Genomic DNA, 27,588 nt, shown 5'->3' with positions numbered 1-27,588 from the left:
TCAGGAATGATGTTACAGTATAAAATCAGTTTTTAAAAACCCAGTGTTATCTACAGGAAATGCTAACATCTCTTTTATGTGCTTGTGCTACTACAAAATACTGGCAGAATGTTCAAAAGCTTCTTGCTACCATCTTTCATTCCAGTGGTTCTTGTAGTTTATGGGTGCGATATAAAAAATGATAATAATTGCTTTACAGGAAAGATGCTGCCAAAGGAAAGCCAAGGATTTTGTTTCCTAATATGAGAACAAAATGAGTAGAACAAGCTAATGATTGAAATCTAAATGCTTTCTTCTTTGCACATTTGGCAGAAGAGACCTTTCAGAAATCATTAAAATGTGTCAGGCACACAAAGTTCCTTGTACCATGTACTCAAGGAATAAGAATAATGACCTAGTTGAACTAACAGTGTGACCACATCAGTAGGAGTTTGCTGTGCTCTTCCAGATATAGCCACTTTCTTCTGTAATATTGTTAACAATAATTTCCATAAATTGCAGTAGAAATAAGGCTGATATAATTATTGAATTTTTGTTGTATGTTATTTGTGTTTGTACTCTGAATGTGGAACCTTCAAAAATATGTAAAAATTAATTGCCATACAGCATGGGTCACAGAATTGTTATTAATCTTCTTCTTTTTGTATTCTGCAATCCCTTCTCCTCTATTCTGTAAAAAAAAAAAAGGGGGGGGGGGATAGCAAGCCTTTTCCATCCAGAATCCTATAGTCTCCTAACCCTCTGGTGGATGCAAAAGAACACCTACCTTGCAACAATATTGAAGGTACTCACTTACAAAGAAATTTTGTAATCTTTGGTTATTCCCTTGGGATATCTATCCTCTAGACTGTTCCACTATTTTATGTCCCTGCTCCCCGTGGTTTTATTTATATGTCTTTCTCACCGAGTTTTAACTTAGTGTTCATGTGGCCTGCCCTAGTTTTTATTGCTTTTTTTGAATTTTGGGTTGTAGTGTATGTTATTATTTATTGTATTGTTAAATTGTGTTATGATATGTTGTTTTATATTCTGTCATATTGTATGGTTTTGGGCATGGCCCCATGTAAGCCGCCCCGAGTCCCCGTTGGGGAGATGGTGGCGGGGTATAAATAAAGTATTATTATTATTATTATTATTATTATTATTATTATTATTATTATTAAACAAAGTAAAATAATACAATTATAACAATAAATCACACTTACATGACCAGATCAAGGGGACGGGAACCATAAACCCAATATATTAAAATGTATCATTTTAGGCTAGGGAAATCTTGTGCAATATATTCAGGCCCCTGAAAGCTTCACATTGGGAGATTTAAGTCTGTATTTGTGCAGGGAACTGCCTGAGGGGCCCATATAACATGAGGGTGGAGGTTACCCTTTCCTTCCTCAAGGGCGACCACCACAATGTTCTGTACAAACACAATACATTCTGGGGTTGGCAGTTGGGAAACCGGATAGGGCTTCTATGAATGTATAGTAGAGAGAATTTTAGCATGCGTCACTTGCTATCTGGTTGCAAAACAACCAACGCCTGCTGAAATTCTGAGCAATCATTAAATGTACAGGAGCTGTTTTCAGTGTGACAACCCAAATACAAACAGAGAGAGTGGGCGAGTGAGGAGCTTAGGCTTATGGGACATGGTTGACTTAATCACACAAAGGAGGTAAACTGGCATTGACCATCACCCAAGGTGGCGGTCCCTATCACACAACATTGTGCACATCTCACTACTAGTTTGCCTCCTCCTCACAATTAATTCATCCTCTGCTATTGATGAGCCAACCCTGTCAATAGCTGCCAATCCAGGCCAACCCCCTGCCATGAAGGAACTCACAATCCAAGCACTCCTGACAGAGGAAGAGGTTTTGAAGCCTCGGCTTAAAAACCTACAGAGAAGGAGAGTCCACTACACTCTGAGGCAGCATATTCCATTGCCAAACAGCCCTTATCATCAGGAAATTCCTCCTAATGTTTAGGTAGAATCTTTTCCCCGCAATTTAAATCCATTGTTCTGTGCCCTAGTCTCCAAAGGAACAGAAAACAAGCTTGCCCTCTCCTTATGAACGGGGTTCTCATGTCCCTTCTCAGCCTTCTTTTCTTCAAGCTAAACATACCTAGCTTCCTAAGCCATTCCTCATAAGGTTTGGTTTCCAAACCTTTGATCATTTTGATCACCTTTCTCCACACATGTTCCTTCTTGGATTGTTGTGCCCAGAACTGGACACAGTATTCCAAGTAAGGTCCGAACAAGGCAGGATAGAATGGGACTATGACTTCCCTCAATCTTGACATTATACTCCTATTGATGCAGCCTATAATTCCATTGGCTATTTTAGCTGCCGCATCACACTGTTGACGTATGTTCAGCTTGTGGTCTAGTAAGACTCCAAGATTACTTTGAAGTGTACTGCTTCTAAGCCAGGTGCTACCCCATCCTTTATCTCTGTGTTTCATTATTATTATCAAAGTGTAGTACTGTACATTTCTCCTTGATGAAAGTCATTTTGTTAGTTTTGGCCTAGGTCTCGTATTTGTATTCTGATCCTGTTCTATGAGGTATTAGGTATCCCTTCCAATTTGGTGAATTTGCAAATTTGATAAGCATGCCTTCTATTTCATCATCCAAGTCACTGATAAAGGTGTCGAATAGCATTGAGTTCGGGATAGAGACACTTCTCTCCAGAATGAAGAGGAATCATTAGTGAGCACACTTCGGGTTCGGCCAATCAACTAATTCCCAATCAACCTAACAGTAGAATTGTCTAGCATAAAAGTTCTTAAACTTTTTGCACTTGCGACCCCTTTTTGCCCAATACATTTTTTCGCAACCCCAATTAGGTAGGTATTTAAAATAGGCATAAAATAAAACATATGCTGATAATAAATCAGTATTTGGAAGATTCGCTAAACAGGCTGGTTTTCCTTTTCATGGAGTAGAGCTGAAGCATTTTCTGCAGAGTCCACGGTAAACAATGCATGTTGTTGCTAACAGATTTGTGTAAATGGGCAGGATTCAGAGACCTTTTGCTGTAGCCAGTTTTTTTGTGACCCCAGCATTGAGCAAAGGGGACCCCCAGTTTGAGAAGCAAAGACCTAGTGCTCATTTCATTAGCTTCTTTGTGAAATTGCCATGGGGGACCTTGTCAAAGGCCTTACTGAAATCAAGATATGCTACACCTATAGCATTCCCTCCTTCTACCAAGCTTGCAACTCTATTGAAAAGAGGTAAGGTTAGTCTGGCTTGACCTGTTTTTGAGAAACGTATGTCGACTAGATGGGAAACAACACAGGAATGTGTTGTTGAAGGCTTTCATGGGCGGAATCACTGGGTTGCTGTGAGTTTTCCAGGCGGTATGCCATGTTCCAGAAGCATTTTCTCCTGAGGTTTCACCTGCATCTATGGCAGGCATCCTCAGAGGTTGTAAGGTATGTTGGAAACTATGCAAGTAGGGTTTATATATCTGTGGAAGGTCTAGGGTGGGAGAAAGAACTTATCACACCTCAGCCGTGATTCACCTTGCTCTAGCACACAAACTCCACAGCAGGTTTGAGTCTTTTTAGTTCATTAAAGATAGATTGTAAAAGTTCTTCACAAAGCAAAAGTAAAGTATCAAAAGTCAGTTACAAATATATAAGTCCAGCGCTTACAAGGAATAAACAACATCCAAGGAGAGCATAACAAATTCCAAGAAACATGGATACATGGGCTACAATATAATCCAAAGCACAGCAGGAAAACTGGAGCTTGCTTCTCTGGTAGTGAGAAAATTGCTTTGACAAAAGCTTTTCCCCGAATGCAACCCTTTTAACACTCTTTGCAAAACATGAAAGCATTTCTCTGCCCTCTCAACAAGAGTTCTTTCTCCCACCCTGAAACTTAGACAGATATATAAACCTCCCTTGCCTAGTTTCCAATATACTGTACCTCACAACCTTGGAGCATGTCTGCCATAGATGTGGGTGAAATGTCAGGAGAGAATGCTTCTGGAACATGGTCACACAGCCAGGAAAACTCACAGCAATTCAGTGATTCTGGCTACAACACTTTTTATTAGCTTCTTTGTGAAAATGCCATTGGAAACCTTGCAGAAGGCCTTACTGAAATCAAGATCAGCATTCCCTGCTTCTACCAAACTTGCAATTCTATTGAAAAAAAAGATAAGGTTAGTCAGGCTTGACCTGTTGAGCAATTTATGATGACTACATAGGAAGCAACACTGCAATGGGTCGCCCTTTTATTTAATTCACTCCGTGCTTGTTGTTTCTTTGTTTTTCAAATAATGTTTCTCTATGCCTTATTTCAATGTAAACCTATATACTATTATTATTATTATTAAACTTTATTTGTACCCCGCTAGCATCTCCCGAAGGACTCGATGCGGCTTACAAAGGCCAAGGCCTCAACACACAATATAATAATACAAAACAAAAGGCAAATTAAAAACAATTAAAACAGTATAAACAACAAGCAATAAACAATAAACAATACTAAGCAAGCAACAGTTTGCAGGGACAATTTAGAAACGCCAGAAACTACTCTTCGTGGCCACTGGGGGCAGAAGGAGGGGAGCAAGAAGCTGAAACTTCAGACCAAAACATCCTGTCCTCGCTTCACACAGTCATCAACCGGCCTAGGTTGACGCATGCGCAAGTGGCGCGAGAAGCTTTCTCTCTTAAACGCCTCCGCATCACGTGGTGTCCCGAAGGAGGACGTCTACAGCGCCCGGAAGGAAGATGGCGTCCGCTTTGGTGTCGCGTCGGAAGTAAAAGAAAACGGTCTCTGGGACATTCTATTTTTTCGTTGCAGTTAGCTGGCGCTATCAAGGACTGAAAGGGAAAAAAAGCCCGCCATTTGGATCAATTGGCTGCGGAGACGGTAAGAAGTGAGATTAGTTATGTTTCAAGGTTTCCCCCCGGGGAAGGGATGTTTGATTGCGTCATGTTTCCGTTCTTACACACAGAGATAGGAACTGGTTAGAGTGACATTCACATGGTTTCATGCGAGTGTGTTTTAGAAAAAACAATACACCTGCGAGCACTAAATGACAGGAGAGAGACTCTGGTAATCTGTGTTGTCGAAGGCTTTCATGGCCGGAATCACTGGGTTGCTGTGAGTTTTCTAGGCTTTTCCATATTCCAGAAGCACTCTCTCCTGACGTTTCGCCCACATCTATGGCAGGCATCCTCAGAGGTTGTGAGGTCTGTTGAAAACTAGGCAAGTGGGGTTTATATGTCTGTGGAAGGTCCAGGGTGGGAGAAAGAACTCTGTTTGAGGCAAGTGTGAATGTTGCAATTAATCACCTTGATTAGCATTGAAAAGCTTTGCAGCTTCAAAGCCCTGCTGCCCCCTTTTTGGGGGACTCCATTGTTAGGAGGTGTTCTTTCTCCTACCCTGGACACTACACAGATATATAAACCCCACCTGCGTAGTTTCCAACAGACCTCACAACCTCTGAGGATGCCTGCCATAGATGTGTGAGAAACGTCAGGAGAGAATGCTTCTGGAACGTGGCCATACAGCCTGGAAAACTCACAGCAATCCTGTGTGATAATAACCTGTTGCGGAATCATAGGCAGTTTCCCGATCCGTTCTGATAATACTACATTTCCTCTGTGTGGGACTCTGTGATTGAGAAATGGCACTTATGTTCTGTGATGGGTTACTTCGAGGGATAGGGCTGCTCTTGGAGATTGTTAATTGTTAATTCCTGCATTGGTCACACTTCTCCTGGTTACTTGACGTTACCTCAGGGCTCCTCTTATCCCAAATTGACCTCAACGAATCTGTAGCACTTTATCTATGTTTTGAGTTTACAACCTGTGCACTTGTGCACTTTGCTAATCTACTATTAGCAACCTCACTGTTTTTACATTCTATGTTTTTAATAAGTGTGTTTTTATTCTTTTTGGTTAATGTGCAAATATTACAATTGGTGCATGTTATTGTTTATTGATGTATTGTATATTGTTACTGTTTTGTATTCGATATTTCTGTGAGCCGCCCCGAGTCCCCTCCGGGGGAAATGGTGGTGGGATACGAATAAACTTATTATTATTATTATTATTATTATTATTATTATTATTATTAAGAAGTACATTCTGTGGTCGTGATGCAGTTTAACACCTCTTTTAACTTCTATGGCTCAATGCTATGGAGACCCGAGAGCTGTAGTTTTACAAAGTTTTTAGACTCGCCTGCCAAAGAGTGCTTGAGGATGCCTCAACAAACTACAATTCCATAACATTGAGCCAGGGCAGTTAACGTGGTTTCAAACTGCATTAATTTTAAAGTGTAGATGAGGCACCCTTTGATTGGCATGCCTGTGTCACAACACTTTTCATGTGCTCTTCTTTGTAGACCTGCTCACTTTGTGAATTCATTGGTTCTTAACTTTCAAACCCTAAACAGCCTGGGGTCTGAACGCCTGAAGGGAAAGAGCTTCTGTCCCCCATCCTCTGCCCATTTTGTGGGATCTTTAATCTGGCCCTTTCCCATCAATTGTGCGTCCTTGGATTCTGCTGGGATTTGGTTCCAACATGCCTGTAAATATCGAAGTCAGTGGTTGCTTAAATCCCATTATATACATTGGCATAATAAAATGGTGTCCCTTATATAATGGCAGAATCAAAGTCTGATTTTGGGATTACATTTTTTTCAAGCTATGGATGATTGAGATTATGGATGCAGAAGGCCAATTGTGGCCCCTTCTATACTTCCATGTAATCCAGATTATCAAAGCAAATAACCCAGGGCTCTTCCAGACAGGCTCTATATCCCAAGATCTGATCACAGCCTTTCTGTTTATCCCAGATTATTTGACAACGCAGACTCAGATAATCCAGTTTAAAGCAGAAAACCTGGGATCAGATACTGGGATATAGGGCCTATCTGTAATAGCCCCCACATTATCTGTTTTGAACTGGATTATATGAGGCTATATTGCCATATAATCCAATTCAAAGCAGATAATCTGGATTTTATTTAGCGGTGTAGAAGGGGCCTGTATTTCCCTTTCAAAAAAATCACATGTTCAGTTTCCAGGGGAAACTGTGTGCTTCATTTATTTGCATGCACATATACTCTATTTTTAAACATCGCATAAGAAAAAAAATGTCCTTCCACCAAATGATCTAAATTAGGCATGGGCAAACTTGGGTCCTCCAGGGATTTTGGACTTCAACTATCATAATTCCTAACAGCTGGTAGGACCCAAGTTTGCCCATGCCTGATCTAAATAAAAGCATGAACAACACTTTTGTTTACCCTGACATTTGGGAGGGACATTATTATAACATGCCAGGAAACATGTCAATTGGTGCATAAAAATCCAGACTTTCATCTGTTTTTTTCTACATAGGCTCCTTCTATACTGCTATATAATCCAGATTATCTGCTTTGAACTGGATTATATAAATCTACATTGCCATATAATACAGTTCAAAGCAGATAATCTGGATTGTATATGGCAGCGTAGAAGGGGCCAGACTGCTCTCACATCTGCTTGGAGCCTGAAAAAGTTAATTTTTGACTGCTAGAAACAGTTTCCAAAACTTGTAGTCCCCAAACCCCCAGCTTGTTGAAGCTGTGTTAGAGGGATGGGCCAGAAAGTAGCATTCAGAATGAAACTGGAAACTGAATACTTCACAATAATCTATGGCCCCATCCACGCAGCTGAATAAAATCCCACACATTCTGCTTTGAACTGGGATATATGGAAGTTCAAAGCAGAGATGGTGGGATTTTCTGCCTTGATAATCTGAGTTATATGTGTGGAAGGGCCCTATGAGTCTGTACTGTTATTACAACTGCTTGAAAAGTGTTTGAGAAATATCAGTTCTCTGATACCATATGGTGGCTTCATGGATGGATGATTTTTAAAAACCCCAATGAAGGAGACCAATCAAAATGTCACATAATAGTAAGCAAGCATTTATTATTGCAAACTCTGGTCATTTCTGACTTATGGTGACCCTAAGGGCCCTTCTACACAGCCATATAACCGAGAATATCACGGCAGATAATCCACAATATCTGCTTTGAATTGGGTTATCTGAGTCCACACTGCCATATAACCCAGTTCAATGTGGATTTTATACAGCTGTGTGGAAGAGACCTAAGGCGAATCTATTATGGATTTTTTCTTCATATTTCTATCTCACTCTGAGGTTGAGAGAGTATGACCTGGCTAAGGTTTCTGTGGCTGAGTGCAGATTTGATCCCTGGCCTCCAGAGTCAAAGCCTGAAGCTCAAATTAGTACACCTTGTTGATTCACCTTAAAGATTAAATTATTTTTAAAAAATAATTTCACAGAAATGGACAGTTTTGTTAAAGGCCTGGAAGATGAGGAAGAGCAAGATTCCTCCGAAGAAGAAACAGAGGATATTTCTGCGCGGAGAGCAATAGATGCTCCAGTTGCGGAACTCTATTTACCTTCCCTCCCAAAGCATTTTCGCCGCCCAAGTAAGTGTCTCAGCCTGATTATGGAAACATATTTCAGATTCTTGGCATGGATATTTTACCATGTATATCTGTGTAGAAGTTTTTCTCATGTATAAGTCGAGGACAGGTTTTGGGGCTAAAATTATGGATTTTGCTATGATCTGTGGATATGTTGAGAGCAAAACTGAGGGCAATGGTTTTCACTGTAGATGTTTTGGTTTTCAACTTCCATAAATCCTAACAGCTGATAAACTGGCTGGGATTTCTGGGAGTTGGAGGCCAAAACACCTGGGGGATCCACAAGTTGAGAACCATTGACTTAGGGGCATGTGATATACAACTCTTTACCTCTCCCTTTAAGAATGCATAGAGGGAACATCCTTGAGAAGCGCTAAGAAGGAGAGATTCTTGTTTATTTGAGGGACTACAATAGAGGCATGTAAATTGTCTACTACATCTATACAAATACAGATGGGAAAAAGAATAAAATGTGAAAAAAGAATGTGAATGCATCCAGGGAAAAAGGAGAGAAGGAGACAAGCAAGGAAAGCAACCTGCTTCTATTTGGGACCCAGCATGAAGGCAGTGACAAGAGACAGATGCAGGAATCTGACATTTTTAATAGGAATTTACTATATAGGCCTCATCTTGCATTTGCAGTATCTTTGCAAGCCTTGCAAGGTAGGCCTTTTGCTGTAAGCCCTTATTGAAAGTGTCCAAAATGATGGGACAGGCAGAACATTTTTAGCATTGATCTAGGGATAAGTTGACCCCACTTTTTAGATTGACTTTTTCCCTAAAGTGGAAATAAGAGAAATAAAAAAAATCAGGCACCAAAATTAAATCTGTTTTTCATTTCTGCATTTACACTTAACACAAAACACTTTATGTTCCAAGTCTTAAAGCCCTGCAGACTCAAATTAGTTTGATTCCATTGGGAAAAAGACACTTCTTTGTAATGTTCATGATTGCTTTTCAGTTGGCATTTGTGTATGACAGTCTACTTCTCTTCAAAACTTGGCAAATGAATGCTGCACTCACGATAGAAGAATTATAAATGCAATTAGAGTAGTTTCAACTATTGTTTCAGCATTTATATTTGGAGTAAATGAAAGATTTAAATTAGTCATTTACATCCATGCTACATCTATCTTACATGTTGTTTTTTTCCTGTAAATGCCATCTAAATCCATCATTGCATTAAAACGCATGCTTTTGACATCAAACGTATTTCTCTTTGATTGTAGTACTTGTGCATAGAGAGCCTTCGGAATTTCATAAGGCAAAAGACGACTGCTTACGGTGCATCCACAATGCCCTCTTACAGTCTCAATGGCAGAGGGCTGCAGAATTAATGGTGAGCTATCTAGAGTTGTTGGAAAGCACCAATTGGGCCCGACAGCGGGAAGGTTCTGAGGTAAGCAAGCAAAATTGTCTGACTCTCACATAGCATGAAGGGAGGCATTATTAAAACCTGGAGGCTACAACAACATTGCTAATGTGATGAAAACTGACATCATGTCACTTTTGTTTTGTTTTTAGCCAATTTATGGTCTTTTTATGTGAGTTGAAGGTAGTGTTGAAGGTACAAGACCTTTAGCCTTCTCTGCTAAAGAATGTTGCTGCCTCATTAAACTACAACTCCCATTGACTCCATAACATTGAGCCATGGCAGTTAAACAGGCGTTAAACTGAATTAATTCTGTAATGTAGATGCACCCTTGGTGGTTTTTAGTTGTATATTTTAGTGGGAAGGGGGTTCTGTTAGGTTTCCAGTGGTTTTGAGTTGTTTTTGATAAATTAGGGTGAATGATTGCTGGTTCAAAAAATGGGAAATTTGAGTATTGCCCTTCACCATTGCCTGTGTTGGTTAGAGCTGATGGGAAGTACAGTCCAAAGGTACCTAAGGAACTATATTTTACCCACTCTAAGAATGGGCTAAAACTTTTCTGCTGCACAACAGGCGCTTTTGCATTATCCAGTCAAAATGCCTCTTTACTTAGAAATTTGCTGACAATGTGTTCATATTCATTTGAGCAGCCCCATTTGTTTTTGTAATGTTGAACATGTTTTTATTTTCTGTGGCAGGAGATCTGGAAAATAGGAACCGAAATTATGCAGCAGCATCCAGAGAGTAGTGTACAGGAGGCCAGTCATTTCGCAGATCGGATGAAAAATTTAGGAGTCATAAAATATTTAAAGGTGAGGATAGTTTAGAGGAATGCTTTATGTGCATAAGGTTTCTTTTTAAATCCAGTCTGCTAATATGGAGGTTGTGCTGTTAGTTCTTGATCTGTAGCTATAAATGACTTTTCTTCTTGGGCAATATAAACTTTTAAAAATGTTACAAGAAGAAAACCATTTAGTGAAACACACTTTTATACTTTCTAAAATTAGAATAGCTTGATATTTATATAGCCCTCTTGTTGTTTGAAGCAAGATATGCTGATGTAATTTGTATGATCTGATTCACGATAGTGCTAAATCCAATGTTAGGCCACTTCTACATTGCCATATAAAATCCAGATTATGTGCTTTGATCTGGATTATATGGCAGTGTAGACTCATATAATCCAGTTCAAAGCAGATAATGTGGATTATCTGCTTTGAAAGTCTGGATTTTACAGCAGTATAGAAGAGGCCTGAGTCTTATTTAGAGTAGATCCATTGAAATCAGTGAGACCCAAATTAGTTGTGACCAACAAGTCCCACATATTTCAATGGACCTGATCAAGGTGGATGTTGCCCATTGCAATCATATATGCATATAGCTCCAGACTACTGCTTGTGTGCTCAAGTGTTTCCCTATTTATTTTAATGATTCATTCTGAAGAAACAGCCCTCTGCTGCAGATAGAAATGCCATTTGGCACTAAAATTATTTGGGAAGTCTGATGATATATTCCTGTGTACATAGATCTACTGTATATTGTAGCATCATTTTCAGAACTGCTGCTGCTAATAAGGAATGTAACCTAGGCTTAAAATTACTATAGGTTTCTTTGGAACATGCCTTCCATCTTTTGTGCAATGGTTTTCTGGAGGAAGCCTATCAGGACTTATCTCTGGCAGAAAGCTGGCGCTATGGAGAACTCTCACTTGCCCAGGAAAAAGAACGGAAGCTCATTCAAGGCTATAGAGGGTTGCTGGATTATTATAAGTGGTTAAAGAAGAGGACAGACATGTTGGAGCATGGTGAGTTTGTGCCTTTGGTGCTGCCCAGAATTCTTGCCGCCAACCATGGTTTTCATATCCAGTTCTTATTTATTTAATTATTTCTATCTCACCTTTCTCCCCCTGGGGGACTTCCAATAACATGACACAATAGCTTCCAATAACATGACACAACCCAATAACTTTTTAAAACATGGCAAATAAATACATTTTTTAAAAATGAAATATTTGTGTCATTGATATAAATTCAAATATAGTTAAGATACAATAAAATATTCTTCCAATTAAAATTACATTTAAAACTAAATATCCTCACAAGGCCCTCTCCCCTTGTTCCCAGCAAATGCGCTTGAGTAGGTAGTAGGACGGAAATCTGAAACTAAGCTGAGAGACTTGGGCTGCAACCTTACATATGTTTTACTAGGAAATAAGTTGTATCAGAGTTGATGAGACTGAATGACTACACATCCTTAGGATTGTGGTATCAGCCTACTTTCCTGTTTCTGAGAGAAGGTTAGTCTGTTCTATTGTACTGTAGAAATTCTGGGCCAAGATTCTAGTGAAACATTATGTTAGTATAGTGATCTTTTATGTTCATGAAGGCAAGTGATGATAGGAGGTGGATCCTATGCCTGATGTCTTGGAGGCTGGAAGGAATCCATTGAGCCAAAGCAGTAAGCAGGAATGGCTCGGGTAATCACTTGTCCTGTGGGACAAGGCAATTCTCCAAGGTATTTATTTATTTATTTAATTACAGTATTTATATTCCGCTTTTCTCACCCCGAAGGGGACTCAGGGCGGATCACATTACACATATAAGGCAAACATTCAATGCCTTAACATAGAACAAAGACAAGACAAACACGGGGCTCCGAGCTGGCCTCGAACTCATGACCTCCTGGTCAGAGTGATTCATTGCAGCTGGCTGCAGCTGGTTGTTCAACAGCCTGCGCCACAGCCCGGCCCCTTCTCTACTACCTTAGCTCAGTGAACTTTCAATTCTCTGGAAACCAGACATTTAGGAAACATGAAAGAAATAGTCTTTTCGTCCTGTCTCTGCTCTTGCCATGTTTTTCCTCCTTTCCCTGCTATTTGTCATTTCTCTTTTGACACTACCTTCAGTTATGCCACCAGGATCTCCATCTGCATTACTATTAGATCTTACACAAAGAACTGAGCACTATAGACCTTTGCTTTGGACCAGAAAGAACTTAGAACAGAGATAGTCAACTGTTGCAAGCACTAGCTTTGGGACCTTATGGGATCTGTGTAAACTGCCCAAAAGTGACCACCCTAAAATTTCTGATTTTCAAAACCAGAAGTCTAGTTTTGAGGAGTGGCTATTTTTAATGTCGGATAGCACTAGAAGACTCTAAATGTAAAGGTTTTCCCCTGACATTAAGTCTAGTCGTGAGCGATTCTGGGGGTTGGTGCTCATCTCCATTTCTAAGCCGAAAGAGCCGGTGTTGTCCGTAGACACCTCCAAGGTCATGTGGCCGGCATGACTGAATGGCGTGCTGTTACCTTCCCATCAGAGCGGTACCTATTGATCTACTCACAACTGCTTGTTTTCGGACTGCTAGGTTGGCAGAAGCTGGGGCTAACAGCGGGAGGTCATCCTGCTCTCTGGATTCGAACTGCCGACCTTTCAGCAACTCAGTGGTTTAATCCACTGCGCCACCGGGGGCTCCAGGAAGACTCTAGCTTAAGTAAGGTGTATTGTCACATGAGGAAGTTTCCTGACAATTTACTATTTTGGGGCCAGAAAAAAGTGGACCAGGGATTCTGGAGGGTTTAAGGTCATAAAAATAGGTTTGCATATTGTCTCAGGGCTGCATTATCTCTGTCTGCTTTAAAAGTCGAAAATGCCAAATACAGGTACTATATTAAATATTAGATATTTCCTCTTTGTATCTTCAATTAGTATTTACTGTCCTCTTTGATTCATCTCTTTTTCTAAGCTTATGTTGAAGGTTTTTGAAACAGAAGCTATTGACTAGCTCATGATTACATAAGAGATGAATGTCTTGTCTTTTACAGATGAAGATAGCTATGCAAGAACTTCTGTTCAGCAGGAAGTGGACAGACTGTACCAGCAGGCTAAAGACTGCCTTAAAGAGATAATTAAAATCCCTGGAGTTTGGGATCCGTTTGTGACCTGTTATGTAGATGTAAGTGCACATTCTTCTGATGTAACTAACTTGACCACTTCTTTTGAGCTAAGTATTGCTGGCAGTTCAAGATTTTGTGGCATTGTGAGAAATTTTGATATTCTCATAGTAGTTTGTTAAATAGGCTCTTGAAAACAATGCTTAATAAAGATTGGACAGTCCTTACGATTTCTTGTCAAACAGTGATGTGATTGCTCTTATCTTTGTAGTATTGGGTAATTTCCAACCTACTTAATTTCCAGTTTACATAGAACATGAAATTTCTTGGAAAATCTACAAACTACTCAGGGCATCTCCACAAAGAGGGTTGTGGCCAATCACAACAGTGCTGTTTGAGGGAATGAACAGTGGGTTATTTCAGCTAAGAGAGAAAAGAAATCAAAAGAGAAAAGACTATTAGAGCCAGAGTTCTAACCTGTTTATCAGATGACATTTTGGCACTTCTATTCACACCATCCCGTATACACATCCATACGTACCCAGACACAATGCTAGTTTAGCCCGGTGTTTGTTCTTTGATATATATCTCAAAGCTGCTGCTTCTGGCCCAGTGTCTCAGTCTCCTTCAGTTGTAGCTTTTAAATTAAAGTATTCTTTCTGCAGAAAAAAGTACTGTATCTGCAAGAAAAAATCCAGTCAACAGCTTTAAACTATCAGGTTTGCATTTGTATTTCTCAGATGCTGGAACATTATGAAGAGTTTGAAGAAGCAAGAGAAACATTACATGAGTATGCGTATAATTCCAAATTTCCTTCTAACCCCAATGCTCATGTCTTCTTCTATCAGTTCCTTAAGAGAAGGGGTGAACCAAAGAAGGCACAGATCTCTGCCCTCCAGGTATGACCTTTAGGCCTTATTTCATGTCTGTTCTGATTAATTTATGATTAATAAAGAACACAAACTAGGCAGTCTGAATTAAAAGCATTCATTCTATTGAAAGACATCTGGGAATTATTTGTTTATTTATTTACAACATTTCTACCCCGCCCTTCTCACCCGAGGGGACTCAGGGCAGCTTACAACAACTGGCAAAATTCAATGCCAAACAGATCAATAAAACAGCAACACATTTAAGACCATTAACAACTATTCATAAAATACAACACATAAAATACATAAAATACATTAGTCAGCTAAAACATATAGTTACTTAAATTGTTCTACACATGAGTCTATTGTATTGTCAAAGACATAGAGGGGGAGGGAGTATTGTTATACATATTATTTAGTATAGGGAGGAAGTGAAGTAAAAGTTCCAACTAGGAATATGCTTTATTTGTGTATTGAAACTAAAAGGATGTGTAACTATTTTAACTGAAGTGTTAAATTAAATGAAGTACTACTTTAAAAACATAAATGGTGCCTTGCTAAATTGGATTGAAGACCCATCTGTTCCAACATTATATTTCCATTTTGCAAGAGTGGCCTGGACATTGGTGCATCTTGTAGGAGCTGTCTACACCAGAAAAAAAAATCTGTACCCACCTCTATTCCAGTATTCCTGGAGGACACAGCCTATTACTGTTTTAACAGAGAAAGCTTCTTTTAGACTTTAATGCATTATAATGCATTTTTTCCAATTATGTGGAGGGCATAAAATGGTTTCTTTTTCCTTTTTTCACATTTCCGTAGTATGATTCCTACCATTTTACTGGAGGAGTACAATATTTCAATTAAAATTACATTTTTTGAAAAGATCCCACATGGGTAACCTGAGAAAGAACTGCACTGCCAAAATCCTACACATTTGATCTTGTGGCTGGGTGCCTCGCTCTTTCTGACTTCAGAGAAAGTGATTTCACAAGTAGGACTTTTCTGGGACTCTGAGGAGAAAGACATAGTTTATTTTACATTTTTAATGGTGAGGGCCCCAATCTACACCCCCTCCCCCTCTCATGATTGGTTTCATTCATGGCTGATCTAGGCAGAGGAGTGGATGGCAGCTGGAAGAGGAAGGAAGAAGAAAAGTGTTCCCAGTCTGAATATGACCAGGAGAAATGTGTGGCCATCAATACAGTGTTAGTGCAGTGTATTACAAGTAGGTGTAGACAACCCCGAGGATGAATAGCTTTTGCAGCAAGCATGTAAAATATAACTAAAGAGTATAATAATATATACAGTAATCACAAGTAGTTGACTGATCCACATCATTTTTTAAACATGTTCAGAATGTTTGATAGAAAATATACAGCATAAAAGCAGTAATGACACATCAATTATAATACATATCTGGGAAAACCGAGTGTAAAGCCAGCGCTCCCTAGTTTTGCTAGGATGTGTGTAGTGCTGCCTTCAGTGTTCATGAATTACAGGAATCTAGTTGATCTTTCATAGGGGTAAAAAGGAAAGCATGCAAGTGCCCGGTTAAGTGTGCTTGAGTATCTTTGTGTATATATTTTTGGTTAATTTCCATTTAATGTATAGTTTTTTCTGTCTTCCATTTAGAGGTGTTATGTCTCATGCTCCTTGGAAAAATGTATTTTGTTATTTCCCTTGCAGAAATTGGAGCTTTAATGCATATGCATGTTTACACCACAGTGAAGCTGGTGGCCTATCTAGTTCCATGCTATAATTAACTCTGATACAAACTTCTGTAATTATTCTATTGAAATCAGTTGTGTGTGAAATTGCATACCTGCCCCCATTTATCTACATATGTTGATATTTGTCTGTTTTTTTCTTAGATTTTGCATGAGCTTGTTCCTTCTCATGAACTAATGTTGGAATTTTATACCATGCTTAGTAAGTCAGGTAAGACTTTCTAAGTACCATATTCCTTTCTTTAACTTAATAGTGTTAGGGTCTAACTGGCAGCTGTTTCTCAGGGAGAAGAAAACAGAAATTTTGGCCCCATCTGCACTGACCATTTAATGTAGTTCAAAGCTAGCCACAAATTGCAGTGACCAGAACACAGACTTCCACAAAATAGCGCAAAATAAAGCTCTTAATGTGCATCAGTGCTCTATGGTTTGTGTAATCACCATCCGGGCTTTGAACTGGTTCCAAGATTTCTGATGTAATCATCTGCATACTAAAACAACTTTCTTCAATAACAATTTGAAACTGCATCAAATGATCAGTATAGATGGAACTTCCTTTAGCCTGAGTGTCATGTTCTTTTAGGCTGAGAGTTCTTGAGCTGTGTTATGGTGGCAGTAAAGACAACAATGGCAGCACATTTTAGCTTAAAGTTCTTGCTTCCAGTAATGTAACCTTAAGAGAGTGGTTTTACCCTTTTACAATGGGGCAACATGCAAAGCTGAGAAATAATCAATCAATCTAGTCATAGAGAAGGTGAGCTCTCTCTAGTGTGCCCCAGCATAGCTTGGATTATTCTGCCACACTGCAAGGCAAATTTGGCATTAATATTAGCCTTAGTGATTGTATTCTCCTCTGAACACAGCTCAATGTTGTGACTTACTAACACCTTAAAACAATGTATTCTAATTGCAGACAAAAATAAACATCACAAGAAGTGTCTTAAAGTAATATTTTCAGTCTTGGACTTTGCTGGGTGGAAAGAAAATGTAAAAGCATGGCATTGTCTGGCAAAACAGATTGTAGAAATTCTGCAAAAGTAAGTAAAGCATTTATTATTCATTGTTTTTAAACTTTATAGTCTGCCTTTCTCCCTGTCGGGACTTAAGGCGGCTTTCTATCTCCTGTCTCATATGATTTCGTATTTACTTATCTATCCATACATCTGTTGTATGGATAGATAAATAAATAAATATATTGTAGTATAAGTAAAATATATTGTAGGCTTTACTATGTCTCCCTACAGAGTAGAGAGCTGTTTGTCAGTGTGCAAACACCCTGCCCCCCCTCCCCCAAATTTTCAAGATTAGTGGAGAGAGTTCTGGTCCCTTGTGTCAAAAAACCTTTATGGGAAAAATAAAGATACATGACATCTTTGAAAGACATGGCTCATATTTACAGAGAACAGCCAATTGACGAACTTGTTTTTCTAGAATAGTTTGCTACAGTGGTCCATGAGCCATGAGCTCCACATCCAAGAAGATCTCCATGTATTTCGTTAAATGTGCGTAAAGGTCAGCGCTACAGGTCTTTTTTTGGCTGCAGCAGTAAAAACAGATAAAACATATAAATGCAATTAAAAACTGTTAAAAACATAACACCTAGTCGTCGTTTATGATGCTACGTTATGCCAATTCCGTATTCCACTACTCCCCAAACACCTGGTTCCATGGCCAGGTTTTGACTTTTTTCCTGAAAGTCAGGAGGGAGGGGACTGATCTAATATCATTGGGGAGGAAGTTCCATAGCTGAGGGGCTACCACTGAGAAGGCCCTGCCTCTCATCCCCATCAGTCGTGCTTGCGAAGGAGATGGGACTGAGAGCAGGGCCTCCCTGGCAGATCTTAACATCCTAATTGATTCATAGGAGGTGATACACTGGGACAGGTAAGTTAGGCCAGAACCGTTATCTGTTCATGATTTTAACATCTCTTTGGGCTTTTGCCTCATTTAGTCTTTTCTGGTTTTCTCTTAGCACTGACAAGCAACTTGACTGGCTCAGAAAGGAATGGAGTGCCAGAAAGGACTGGTGGCCATCTTTTCATTTCAGCCTTCATTTGGCAAAACAGAACTGGCAGGAAAATGAAGATCTAGTGTATGAAAAAACATTGGTGGCTGGAATTCTGCTAGGAAAAGGTACATCTCTAAAATAAATGTTTTCTCTCTATTTACAAAATAGATGATTGGCCTCTTGTTTGGTAATTATGATGTCATAAATCTGATTTTATTTTTATAACCATTGCACCACCACAATGACCTAAAGTGTTCCCACAAAACTGACCTTTAATAATTTTATTCTTCTACCTTGCCACCATCTTCCCAAAGGGGCTCGGGGGGGGGGGGGGGGGCTTACGTATGGGACAAAATGCCCACAAAAACATAAATACAAAACATCAATTAAAGCAAAACACAATTAAAATAAGAACATAGTAAAATATGACCTTTTCAACTGCACAGCCCATTTAACACAATCAATTCCAAGTTGCCAGAGAGCAGAGTGATGACACAACAAGCCCTCTTCGTCTAGCTGAGCACATTGTGACAGGTGATTCCTGTGGCTGGCTGTTGCAGAGCACTTCATGATAAGCATCCCGTATTTTTCAAAGGCTTGCTTTTTCATGTTCTACTTTTCAGCAGATCAGAATTATTGTCATGTACTGTTATTTTGATCTCTGGTTTGCTCTTTCGACCATTGCTTTCTCTGAAATTTATGAGGCACATTTTATTCCTCTCTGAGTACACTGTTTTTTCTGTACTTGGGTTGCTGGTGGGTTTTTCCCCTATCTGTTGACTGAGCACCATCTACTGTTCAGTCTTGCATTTGCAAGCTGCTGTTCAACAAATTTCACTACTGTCATCCTTCCCAGGAGCCCACAAAAGTGAAAAACTGCAAATAATAAACTTGCTTTTTTCCACCTGAAAGGACATCTCTTTAGGAATATCTAGTTTTACCAGCACTACTCTGGTCAGTTTCCAATGGATTGTACTGGAGTACCTAGAGATCCTTAGAAAAGTGTTGATAGACTCTAGCATAAGACTGTCATCAAACTCCAGCAAAAGCTGACCATGAAGTTGCACTAGAGGACCTAGAGATTCTCAGAGATAACATTTTTATCAAATCTGTGAATAATCAAATCCGCAGATGCGGAGGAGGACCAACTGCATTTGCCAATTCCTGTATTTCTGACCCATTAGATAAATGGAAGCTTCCTGTACAGGAAGAGGGCTGAATGCTTCTGGATCTTGTTGACTGGCAACTTGGAAATGGCCTTGTTCAGAAGGCTGCATTGCTTGCAACATAGGTTTTGGAATATAGCATCTGTAAACTTATTAATAGGAACTTGCAGGATCTTGCCCAGCAATGGAAAGGGATAAAATTAGGAAAGTAGAACATAGCCATCTTGATGGCTTGTAGTCCTTGCCAAGCATATTCTCAATGGATCTGTATCATACACTTTTAAAGGCATCTATGTTTGTTTGATATCATAATCAGAGCTTGGAAATATTAGCTTTTTGGACCACATGATCTTGAAAACATATTGGTCATACTGGCTGGAGAGATTTCATGGTTTTGGAGTCTAAAAAGGTTCCACGTTCTGATCATCACATCAAGTAAATTCCAGAGTTTAAAAGAAGAGTTAGGATTGTGGGGAGGCCCAGATGATTTTGGATTGCAACTCCTTTTATAATCAATGGTGAATTCAATTACATCTGGAAAGCCACAAAATTTCTACCTCCTTAGGTTAACAGAATACTTCCTTCTTCATGTGTCACAGTTAGTACCTCTGCCATGTCTTGTATTCCTATCCAATCAGAACAGTAAAGAAGATATTTAAATGGCCAGAGCCCTTGGGCTTGGGATGGGTGTTATTTGTTACTTCCTAGCATTTAAAATCCATATAGCTCTAAAGCTCTTGTGAGACTGTTTTAGATATTACAGTTATTTTATTTCCAAAAAAATCACCATTGCAAACTATGCCCCCCTTTTCTTTGTGTCTTGAACTGGTGCCATGAAACAAATTGCTTCCAGATGTAGAATAAATTTCGTAGGCTAGTTGCTCTATATTCTAAACGGAGCACCAGTTCCTATGCATTTTCCTATAAACATATAGGAGAGATAATTGCTAAACCTTGAGGCTGGCATACGAGTGCTGATCTCTGTAGGCTGGTAAATTTTTACCTTTCTCATAGAAGAATTTCATGCTGTATCCTTAAAGGTTGTGAAGTGTCTGCAGTCATCCTAAAAACCCTTGGGAGGTTGTTGGGGTTGTGAAGTGTCTGCAGTCATCCTAAAAACCTGGGGAGATCTGTATAGGTACTTGTCAACCCATTAAGCTCTCCAATAGTTCAGAACCAGGTTGATGGAGGAAGGAGAATGCTGAGGGTGGGATATGCAGTCTAGTCTACTTTCCTTTAGTTTTATGTGTGCTTTAGGCAGATGTTAGCCCAGGAGTTCCTGTATTGTTAGATTGCAGAGATATTATTGGACCAAAGAGGCTGTGTGGTGCAGTGATTGAGTATTAGATTAGCCACTTCATCACACTAGAGTTTGAATCCACTTTAGGGAGGGGCCTTTAAACAGCTCAGCCAGACAAGTCCTGGGCCTCACCAAACTACAAGCCCCAGAATTCTGCAGGAAGCAGAAATCGAATTTAAAGTGGATAAATGCTTAAGTGTGATGAGGCCCTAGGATTTGGAAAATCCAGTTTTATGTTCCTCATGGAGCCAAAGCCACCTGTTAGGTGATGCTGAGCCAGTCATGCCTACCACTTCTCAGGGTTGTTGTGAAGATATGGGGTGGTGGAGCGATCCATGGATGTCACCATGGAAAGTAAGACAGATCCACCATTCCTTGCCACTGTTTATGCTGGCTAAGGACAGTGGGAGTCACAATCCATCAACATCAGCAAGACAGTTGCCAAGCTCTTGGACAGTACCTATTTTGTTCATGCTTTTTAAAGTAGTAATGAAGGACAGTTTTCTTAAACCGGGATTAACATCTTAACCCCCATGTAACCAAACGCATAGGAAGATCCACCAGGTTATATTCAGAGCAGTAAAGTGAAGCCTGAAAGATGGAATAGAAGCCAAGTGCCTATTTCCTTCATATAACACTGCGGATTTGAATTAAATCAAATGAGCCTGTGTCCAGTAGAATCCTACTTGCCTCAAATTTTCTCTTTTAATTTTTTCCAGTCATCCTAATGCTATCTCATTTTGTTTTTTATGTTTGTGTCTAGATTCCAAATATTCTAAATACATCATTCAACAGAGCAATAAAGCAAGGAAGAAAAATATCAAACCACTGAAGAAATTTCTGAAAGAACACAGCTGGGTCAGTTTGAGATTGTCTGATGTTTGATTACGCCACAGGCCAAGTTTTTTTTTAAATATATTAAATTATTTTTCCAGATTGTACGTGTGCCAGTTTTTATACGAATCTTCTCTGTAGTGCAAAAAGGGGGCACAAAAATGAGACTTTGTTTGAAGAAGAAAAAACCAAGTTCTTACCTTATAATAAATCTATTTGAAGATACACATTGTTCTAAAATAAAAATCCAGACTCAAAAGTTTTACAGGAAACAGGTTTTATTACTTACATTTCAAAGTTATATATTTCCAACATGCTTTTGAAGTGAGTAGAGGACATATACAGTGTATCACAAACACATGCCATAAATGTAGCTTTCATGCTACAAATCTAAGTGTAAAATGAGTTGCTTCAAGAAATACCGTACCACCTTCTACTCCAAGACTTTTGAAACTCGGTGAGATGGGAAGGATCCGTTTCCTTCATGACAAGTGTAGTTTTGTGTGTTGGCTGCTTATATGTCATGAACTTTGGAAATTTTTTGTCCTAAATGTACTATTCTCTTGTTGGAATCCTAGTCCCAACTAGAGTAATCCCATTAAATTGATTGGTGAATAGTGTGCCAATGTATAGGTATGGCCAGCTGAGACAGTGGCTCTATTCTAGTCATGATTAACAATAGTCGTCAGGTAATTATTCATACTGCTATACATCAGAATCAATTTAAATTTTTGTCTTTTGGTTAACACCAAATTAAAGTGAAATAATACAGCAAAATCCCTGTAATAGCAGGACTAATACCCACAGTTTCAGCAACCCACATCCAACAAATATATTGTTTCTAGGAATTTTCTAGGTCATCCAGGTGATTCTGTGGAATGCTACTTACTATCAGAAGTTACAATTGTCACATGGGAGGATTTAGCAAATGCCTAGAGAAGATACCATATTTTCTAGGTCCTTCAGGCGCTGACTCTAAGATAACTTCTGACTATGTAAAGGAGGAAGCTAAATAAATACATAGATCCCCTGGGAGTATTTGCAATTTGCAGTAGCAAGTGGCTGTTGTGTTAGCTGAACGGGATATTTGCACATGGCTGTTGTATCTTGCCTAGATCTGAACCCTCCAATCTAGAGAATTTGCACTATTTTTTCATGCCTGGAGACGATCCACAAAAACTGAAGACTCAGAGCAGGACCTGATATCTGGCAACCCTGTTTATATTCTCAAGCAACCAATGCGGAATCATAGTATCTCTGAAATTGGAGGCAATGTATAGTCATTATGACTGCAATCAACTGGTAGGTCAATTCTGTATGATATTGTCCAATCCCTATTTCGAGCTGATCATATTAGCAGTAGTTACTGCAACTTGCAGCAATAAATCCCACGTCTCAAGTAAGTCCTGTGAGAATCTTTATCTTTCCTGATATTTTTCTTTATTCAGCTCTCATAAATGACTGATCTGGGTTGCTGTGAGTTTTCCGGGCTGTATGGCCATGTTCCAGATGCATTATCTCCTGACATTTTGCACACGTCTATGGCAAGCATAGAAGTGGAAGATAACCTTCTGACTCTGTGATCTGTTACTGCATTATAAAAGTGGGAGAGAACCTTCCCCACACTGTACATAATTTTATACATCATTATCATGTTTCCCTTTGCCTGACTTTCCGCTGGTCTAAGCAGCCCCAGATAGTGTGATCTTCCAATTCCTTTAGGTGTTTGGATGTCTTTTTTCCACTTTACAAAAAGAATCTGGTGTCTGGATTAAGGAACTAGGCTACAGCTGATGATATAGCAAAATGCAATTCTTTAAGCACAACAGGAAAATCAAATTCAAATTCAGCTTGCTGAAAATCCAATGGCAACCACAAAATGTACGGCTGGCAATTGAAAAAAGAACTGTTTAATTACTTCCAAAATACAATCAAGTGTTTTTGTGTGTGTGTGTGTGATGCTTTTATCTTTCTGAGGCTTATAGGACAGTGTGGGCTTCCTTTGATCACTTGATATCTGCTAGACTTGCAATGTCACCTTCTATCCGTCAGCAGAGAGGGGCCCTGCATCAATGGAGAGAAGCAAGACACTTCCTCTCCTGGCAAATAGCCATGGTATCACAGAGGACCCACTGCTTGTTCTGTCCTTGAGTCAATATCGCAGTGTCTGTCACAGAGCTGAGTCTCCTTGGCAAAAATTAAAGGGCATCTTAGATTAAGATCCCATCACTCAGGCTCTGACACATTCTCATTCCTAGCAGTACCTCATAATTGCTATGATGGAATGCCATTGGAAAGCACATTAGAAATTGCCCACCCCAGAAGTGATCAGTGTGGCCCTCCAGATTATATAGGCCTGTAATTCCACACCTTCATCACCACTGGCTTGCTGGTAGACCGGATGGGAGTTTCAGTGCAACAACATTTATTGGGCTACATTTTACCCAAACTTCTTATGTTCCAAATTTCTGGTTAGTTGTCGAGGGTTTTGTGCACTCATAAAACTCCTATTCTTGTGGAAGTGGCTCTATTAAGGAACTAGGTATCCAAAAACACAGTTGTAGTGGTCTTCTATTCAAACAGCAAAACATGCAGAGACTTTTGTTCTTTCCCAAATAAGCCAGAAAGCTTTTCTTTCTCCTTTGTTGTAGCAGTATACAATGTATATACAAAATATACAAACTTTACAGCTCACTACTCACAGTAGCAATTTTCCAACATATTCTCCAAACAACCATCAGCAACCCTAATCAAGTATACTCAGTGTAACTGCAACCTATATACTACTCAGTTTGCATTAACCACCATGCACTAATCATCGTGGCTTAACTCTTTTGCAGGTGGTCAGGCCCAAGGTATTAACTTTGCTATCACTTAGAAAATGCCAGGTAATTTCCAAATCCTGACATTAGTATGGCTTACTTCCATAAATAAATATTAGAGCATTGCTTCTCAAACTATCTGATATGGGGGCCTGATATTTCCCCTCCCTCCACAACGTGCTAGGGGCTGGTACTATATGCTAAGGGGATGCAACTGTTCCACCACTGAGTAGCACTGGGTTACTGTTTGTGGTTCCAGTTGCAAAACCTGCATTGGTCTGAATGCTAAGTCGCTTTCTAAATACCAATCTATTATATATATATATACACACACACACACACACACACACAAATATTGGGTCCAAAGTAGATGTAACATAATGGTGATTGTGCCTATTTTTTCCTTCTCCAGCCACAAACAATTTTTCCATTCTTTCACTTTTTGTCACTAACCATGGTGCTACATTATGTTTACATCATTGTTGAGATACCCCATGATTACCATTTTTGTGGTGGTGGCAGGGCATAGAGAAATTACTATGAATGTAAGTTGGGATACAGCCAGTTTGTACTTGCATTTCTCATCTACTTCCTTACTAAAGATATGCTGAATAGACTCCTGTTTTGACTCTAGGGTCAAAGGTGGTGCGTTTGATCTGAGACAGAGACTATTTTCTCAAAATAAATTGCGAAAAGGTTCTTTTAAAAATACTATCCTCTGTGCCCTCAGGTTAGCAATATTAATCACAACAAATGAGACATACAAACCAGTATTTATACAGTAAAATAAGGAAGGAAATTACAGCAATACTGATGATTTTATAGTTCTTCTGAATAGCTTCTGGTTTGTATGTACCATTTTCAAGTGGGTAAAAAAGAGGACACAGTCCAACTGTTTTTATTTAAATACCACTGCAAGGATGGAGATGTTACATTAATGTGAATCCAAAGCTGATATAATGGGAAATGTATTGCTCTGGCCTGCTGATTACCAAAATCCTATTCTTTGCTTCAGCAGCATTCTTAGGAGCTGGGGAAATTGGCAGGGGGAGAAAATCCCACTTCTTTCCTTCAGAACTTGATCTGAGTTTGGCTAAGCTCAAGTCAATTAGAGTGGGTACGTAATGGATGAAAGTGATTCATCTTTGTTCCCAGCTATTTGCTGAGCTGTGGTATCTTGACCTTTGTGAACGGGCAGAATAATCCTTTCCTATAGCTAGTCAACCAGATAATGTAGAATGCCTGCTGTATTTGTAACCGTTTGCATAGTTTCTGTCTTGGAGCGCCTTTTCTCTCCCCCCTCCTCCTCTCCCCTTACACACAGAGTGACCTATACCTCCTCCTGTGCTCTTCAAGGGCCAGATGGATTTGCGAGAAGCAAGGCGTGGAGGATTCTAGGCGTGGAATAGCAAAGAGGCGGGCTGGAGGCTTGCCTCTTAGCTTTCCAATAGTAAACTTAATGGGAGAGAGAGCGGGAGTGTGTGTAAGCAAAGCTGAGCAAACACTGTGATCTGTGCTAGCTGGGATGTTTGAAGTATTCAGGAGATGAATAACCCTAACCTTCAAGGTGGTCACTTCTCAGAACCCTTTGCCCTCAGAAGGCCTCCAGTCTACAAGACCACTGTAGGCTCTCATAAGAGCAGTAGTTATGGGATTTCCTTCTGTCCTTCCAGCTTTGTTACCTATTTCGCCATCATCTTGTTGTGTCAAGCTGAAGTCCTGTTGGGACACCCCCAGTGCCTTGACTATGGGCCACCCTTCCAGCCTCCTTTCCACCTGGAATTCTGCTCAGCGTATGAGACGTTTGGCTGTTGCGACCAAGACAAGGACAACACGATTGCAGCCAAATACTGGGAGATCATGGATTATGTCGACCCCCAAGCTTACAAACTGTGTGGAAGGTACATCAAAGATATCTTGTGTCAGGTAAGACAGTGGCTATGTGCCATTTGACTGGGCTTTTGATTGGAAACAACTATGCCAGTGGGTGTATCTATATTGTAGAATTAATTCAGTTTGATCACACTTTCAATGCAGTAACCCAATGCTATGGAATCATGGGAGCCGTAGTTTGGTGAGGCACCAACACTGTTTGAAGAAGACCTTGTAAAAGGCACCTCACATGATTCAGTAGCATTGAGCTATGGAAGTTAAAATGGTGTGAAACTACATGAATTCTACAGTGTAGATACATCTTTTGTGTGTTTAGAGATTATTTTATGAGCAGACACATAGTAAAACCAAATGAGTGCTTTTGCACCTGGCATCCGAATTTCTCAAATATTTATTTATTTATTTATTTATTTATTTTTCAAACTTATATGCCGCCACTCCCCTAGGGCTCGGAGCAACTTACAAGAACAATCAACAATTTAAAAAACATCATAAAAAATATGAAGTTGACACCGCTATAACTGTAATGTCTCAATGGCATGGAATCGTGGGACTTGTAGCTTTACAAAATATTTAGCCCTCTCCTCCAAATTCTGCTGGCGCCTCACTAAATTACAACTTCCATGATTTTGTAGCATTGAGCCATGGCAGTTAAAGTGGTATCAAACTGCATTAATTCTACCTTCTGGCTAGAGAGCAGTAGGTTGCATCCCTTATCACACGTTTGAAGGCATCTTGCAAGAGAGATTATCACCCGTGATCTGTGCATCACTGGAAAACAGATTTTGTGAGCTTCCTAATTGATGGAAAACCTTGAAAACTCTATTTGAACAGTGGTAGCTATGCAGAGAAAGAAATGGATGCATACACCATGAGAATTAAAAAAATTGGAAATTTTTAAAAATAATATTGGCCATACCTTGTTGGCCACATCACTGTTTTGCAACAACCTAGGTTATGTCCCCTAAAAAGTGTTGCAGAATCATTCATGGTGAGAATCTGGTTTCAAGTAAAGAAGCGGAATTGTCTTCTGTTGCTGGAAAGGTGAGGAAAGGAGCAGGTTTCTGCCTGGAAACAAAAGGATAATTGATTCTTCCATTTGTCTGGCAATACAGACAGACTGGTTCACTCTGCAGCATATAACAGACTGAGGTTTTTTGTTCAAAACAGCCCATGGACTTTGGTGTTTTGATTCTCCGATGCCATGAAGGATGTGTTTAGATTGCATTCC

At 39.5% G+C, this 27,588-nt stretch overlaps 2 protein-coding genes across 2 annotated transcripts in view; both read left to right on the top strand.

Moving 5' to 3' along the window:
- The first annotated feature begins 4,697 nt into the window (after nt 1-4,697).
- Nucleotides 4,698-21,744, top strand: taf1a (TATA-box binding protein associated factor, RNA polymerase I subunit A). Its single transcript, XM_003215996.4, has 11 exons — nt 4,698-4,885; nt 8,322-8,471; nt 9,698-9,867; nt 10,539-10,652; nt 11,446-11,644; nt 13,664-13,794; nt 14,473-14,631; nt 16,479-16,545; nt 17,248-17,371; nt 18,307-18,467; nt 21,572-21,744. The coding sequence occupies exons 2-11, from the start codon at nt 8,324-8,326 to the stop codon at nt 21,691-21,693; spliced, it is 1,395 nt and encodes a 464-aa protein (XP_003216044.2). The 5' UTR covers nt 4,698-4,885; nt 8,322-8,323; the 3' UTR covers nt 21,694-21,744.
- A 4,071-nt stretch (nt 21,745-25,815) lies between these two features.
- The window catches only part of hhipl2 (HHIP like 2), a 36,571-nt gene continuing 34,798 nt past the window's right edge, over nt 25,816-27,588 (top strand). Inside the window, exon 1 of the mRNA XM_003216032.4 lies at nt 25,816-26,390. Coding sequence (XP_003216080.2) covers nt 26,010-26,390 — 381 coding nt within the window. The 5' untranslated portion in view covers nt 25,816-26,009. The remainder of the gene's footprint in view (nt 26,391-27,588) is intronic.

Source organism: Anolis carolinensis, chromosome 1, assembly GCF_035594765.1.
Source record: "Anolis carolinensis isolate JA03-04 chromosome 1, rAnoCar3.1.pri, whole genome shotgun sequence".
Classification (NCBI taxonomy): Eukaryota; Metazoa; Chordata; class Lepidosauria; order Squamata; family Dactyloidae; genus Anolis; species Anolis carolinensis.
This window is presented reverse-complemented; position numbering and strand designations above follow the sequence as displayed.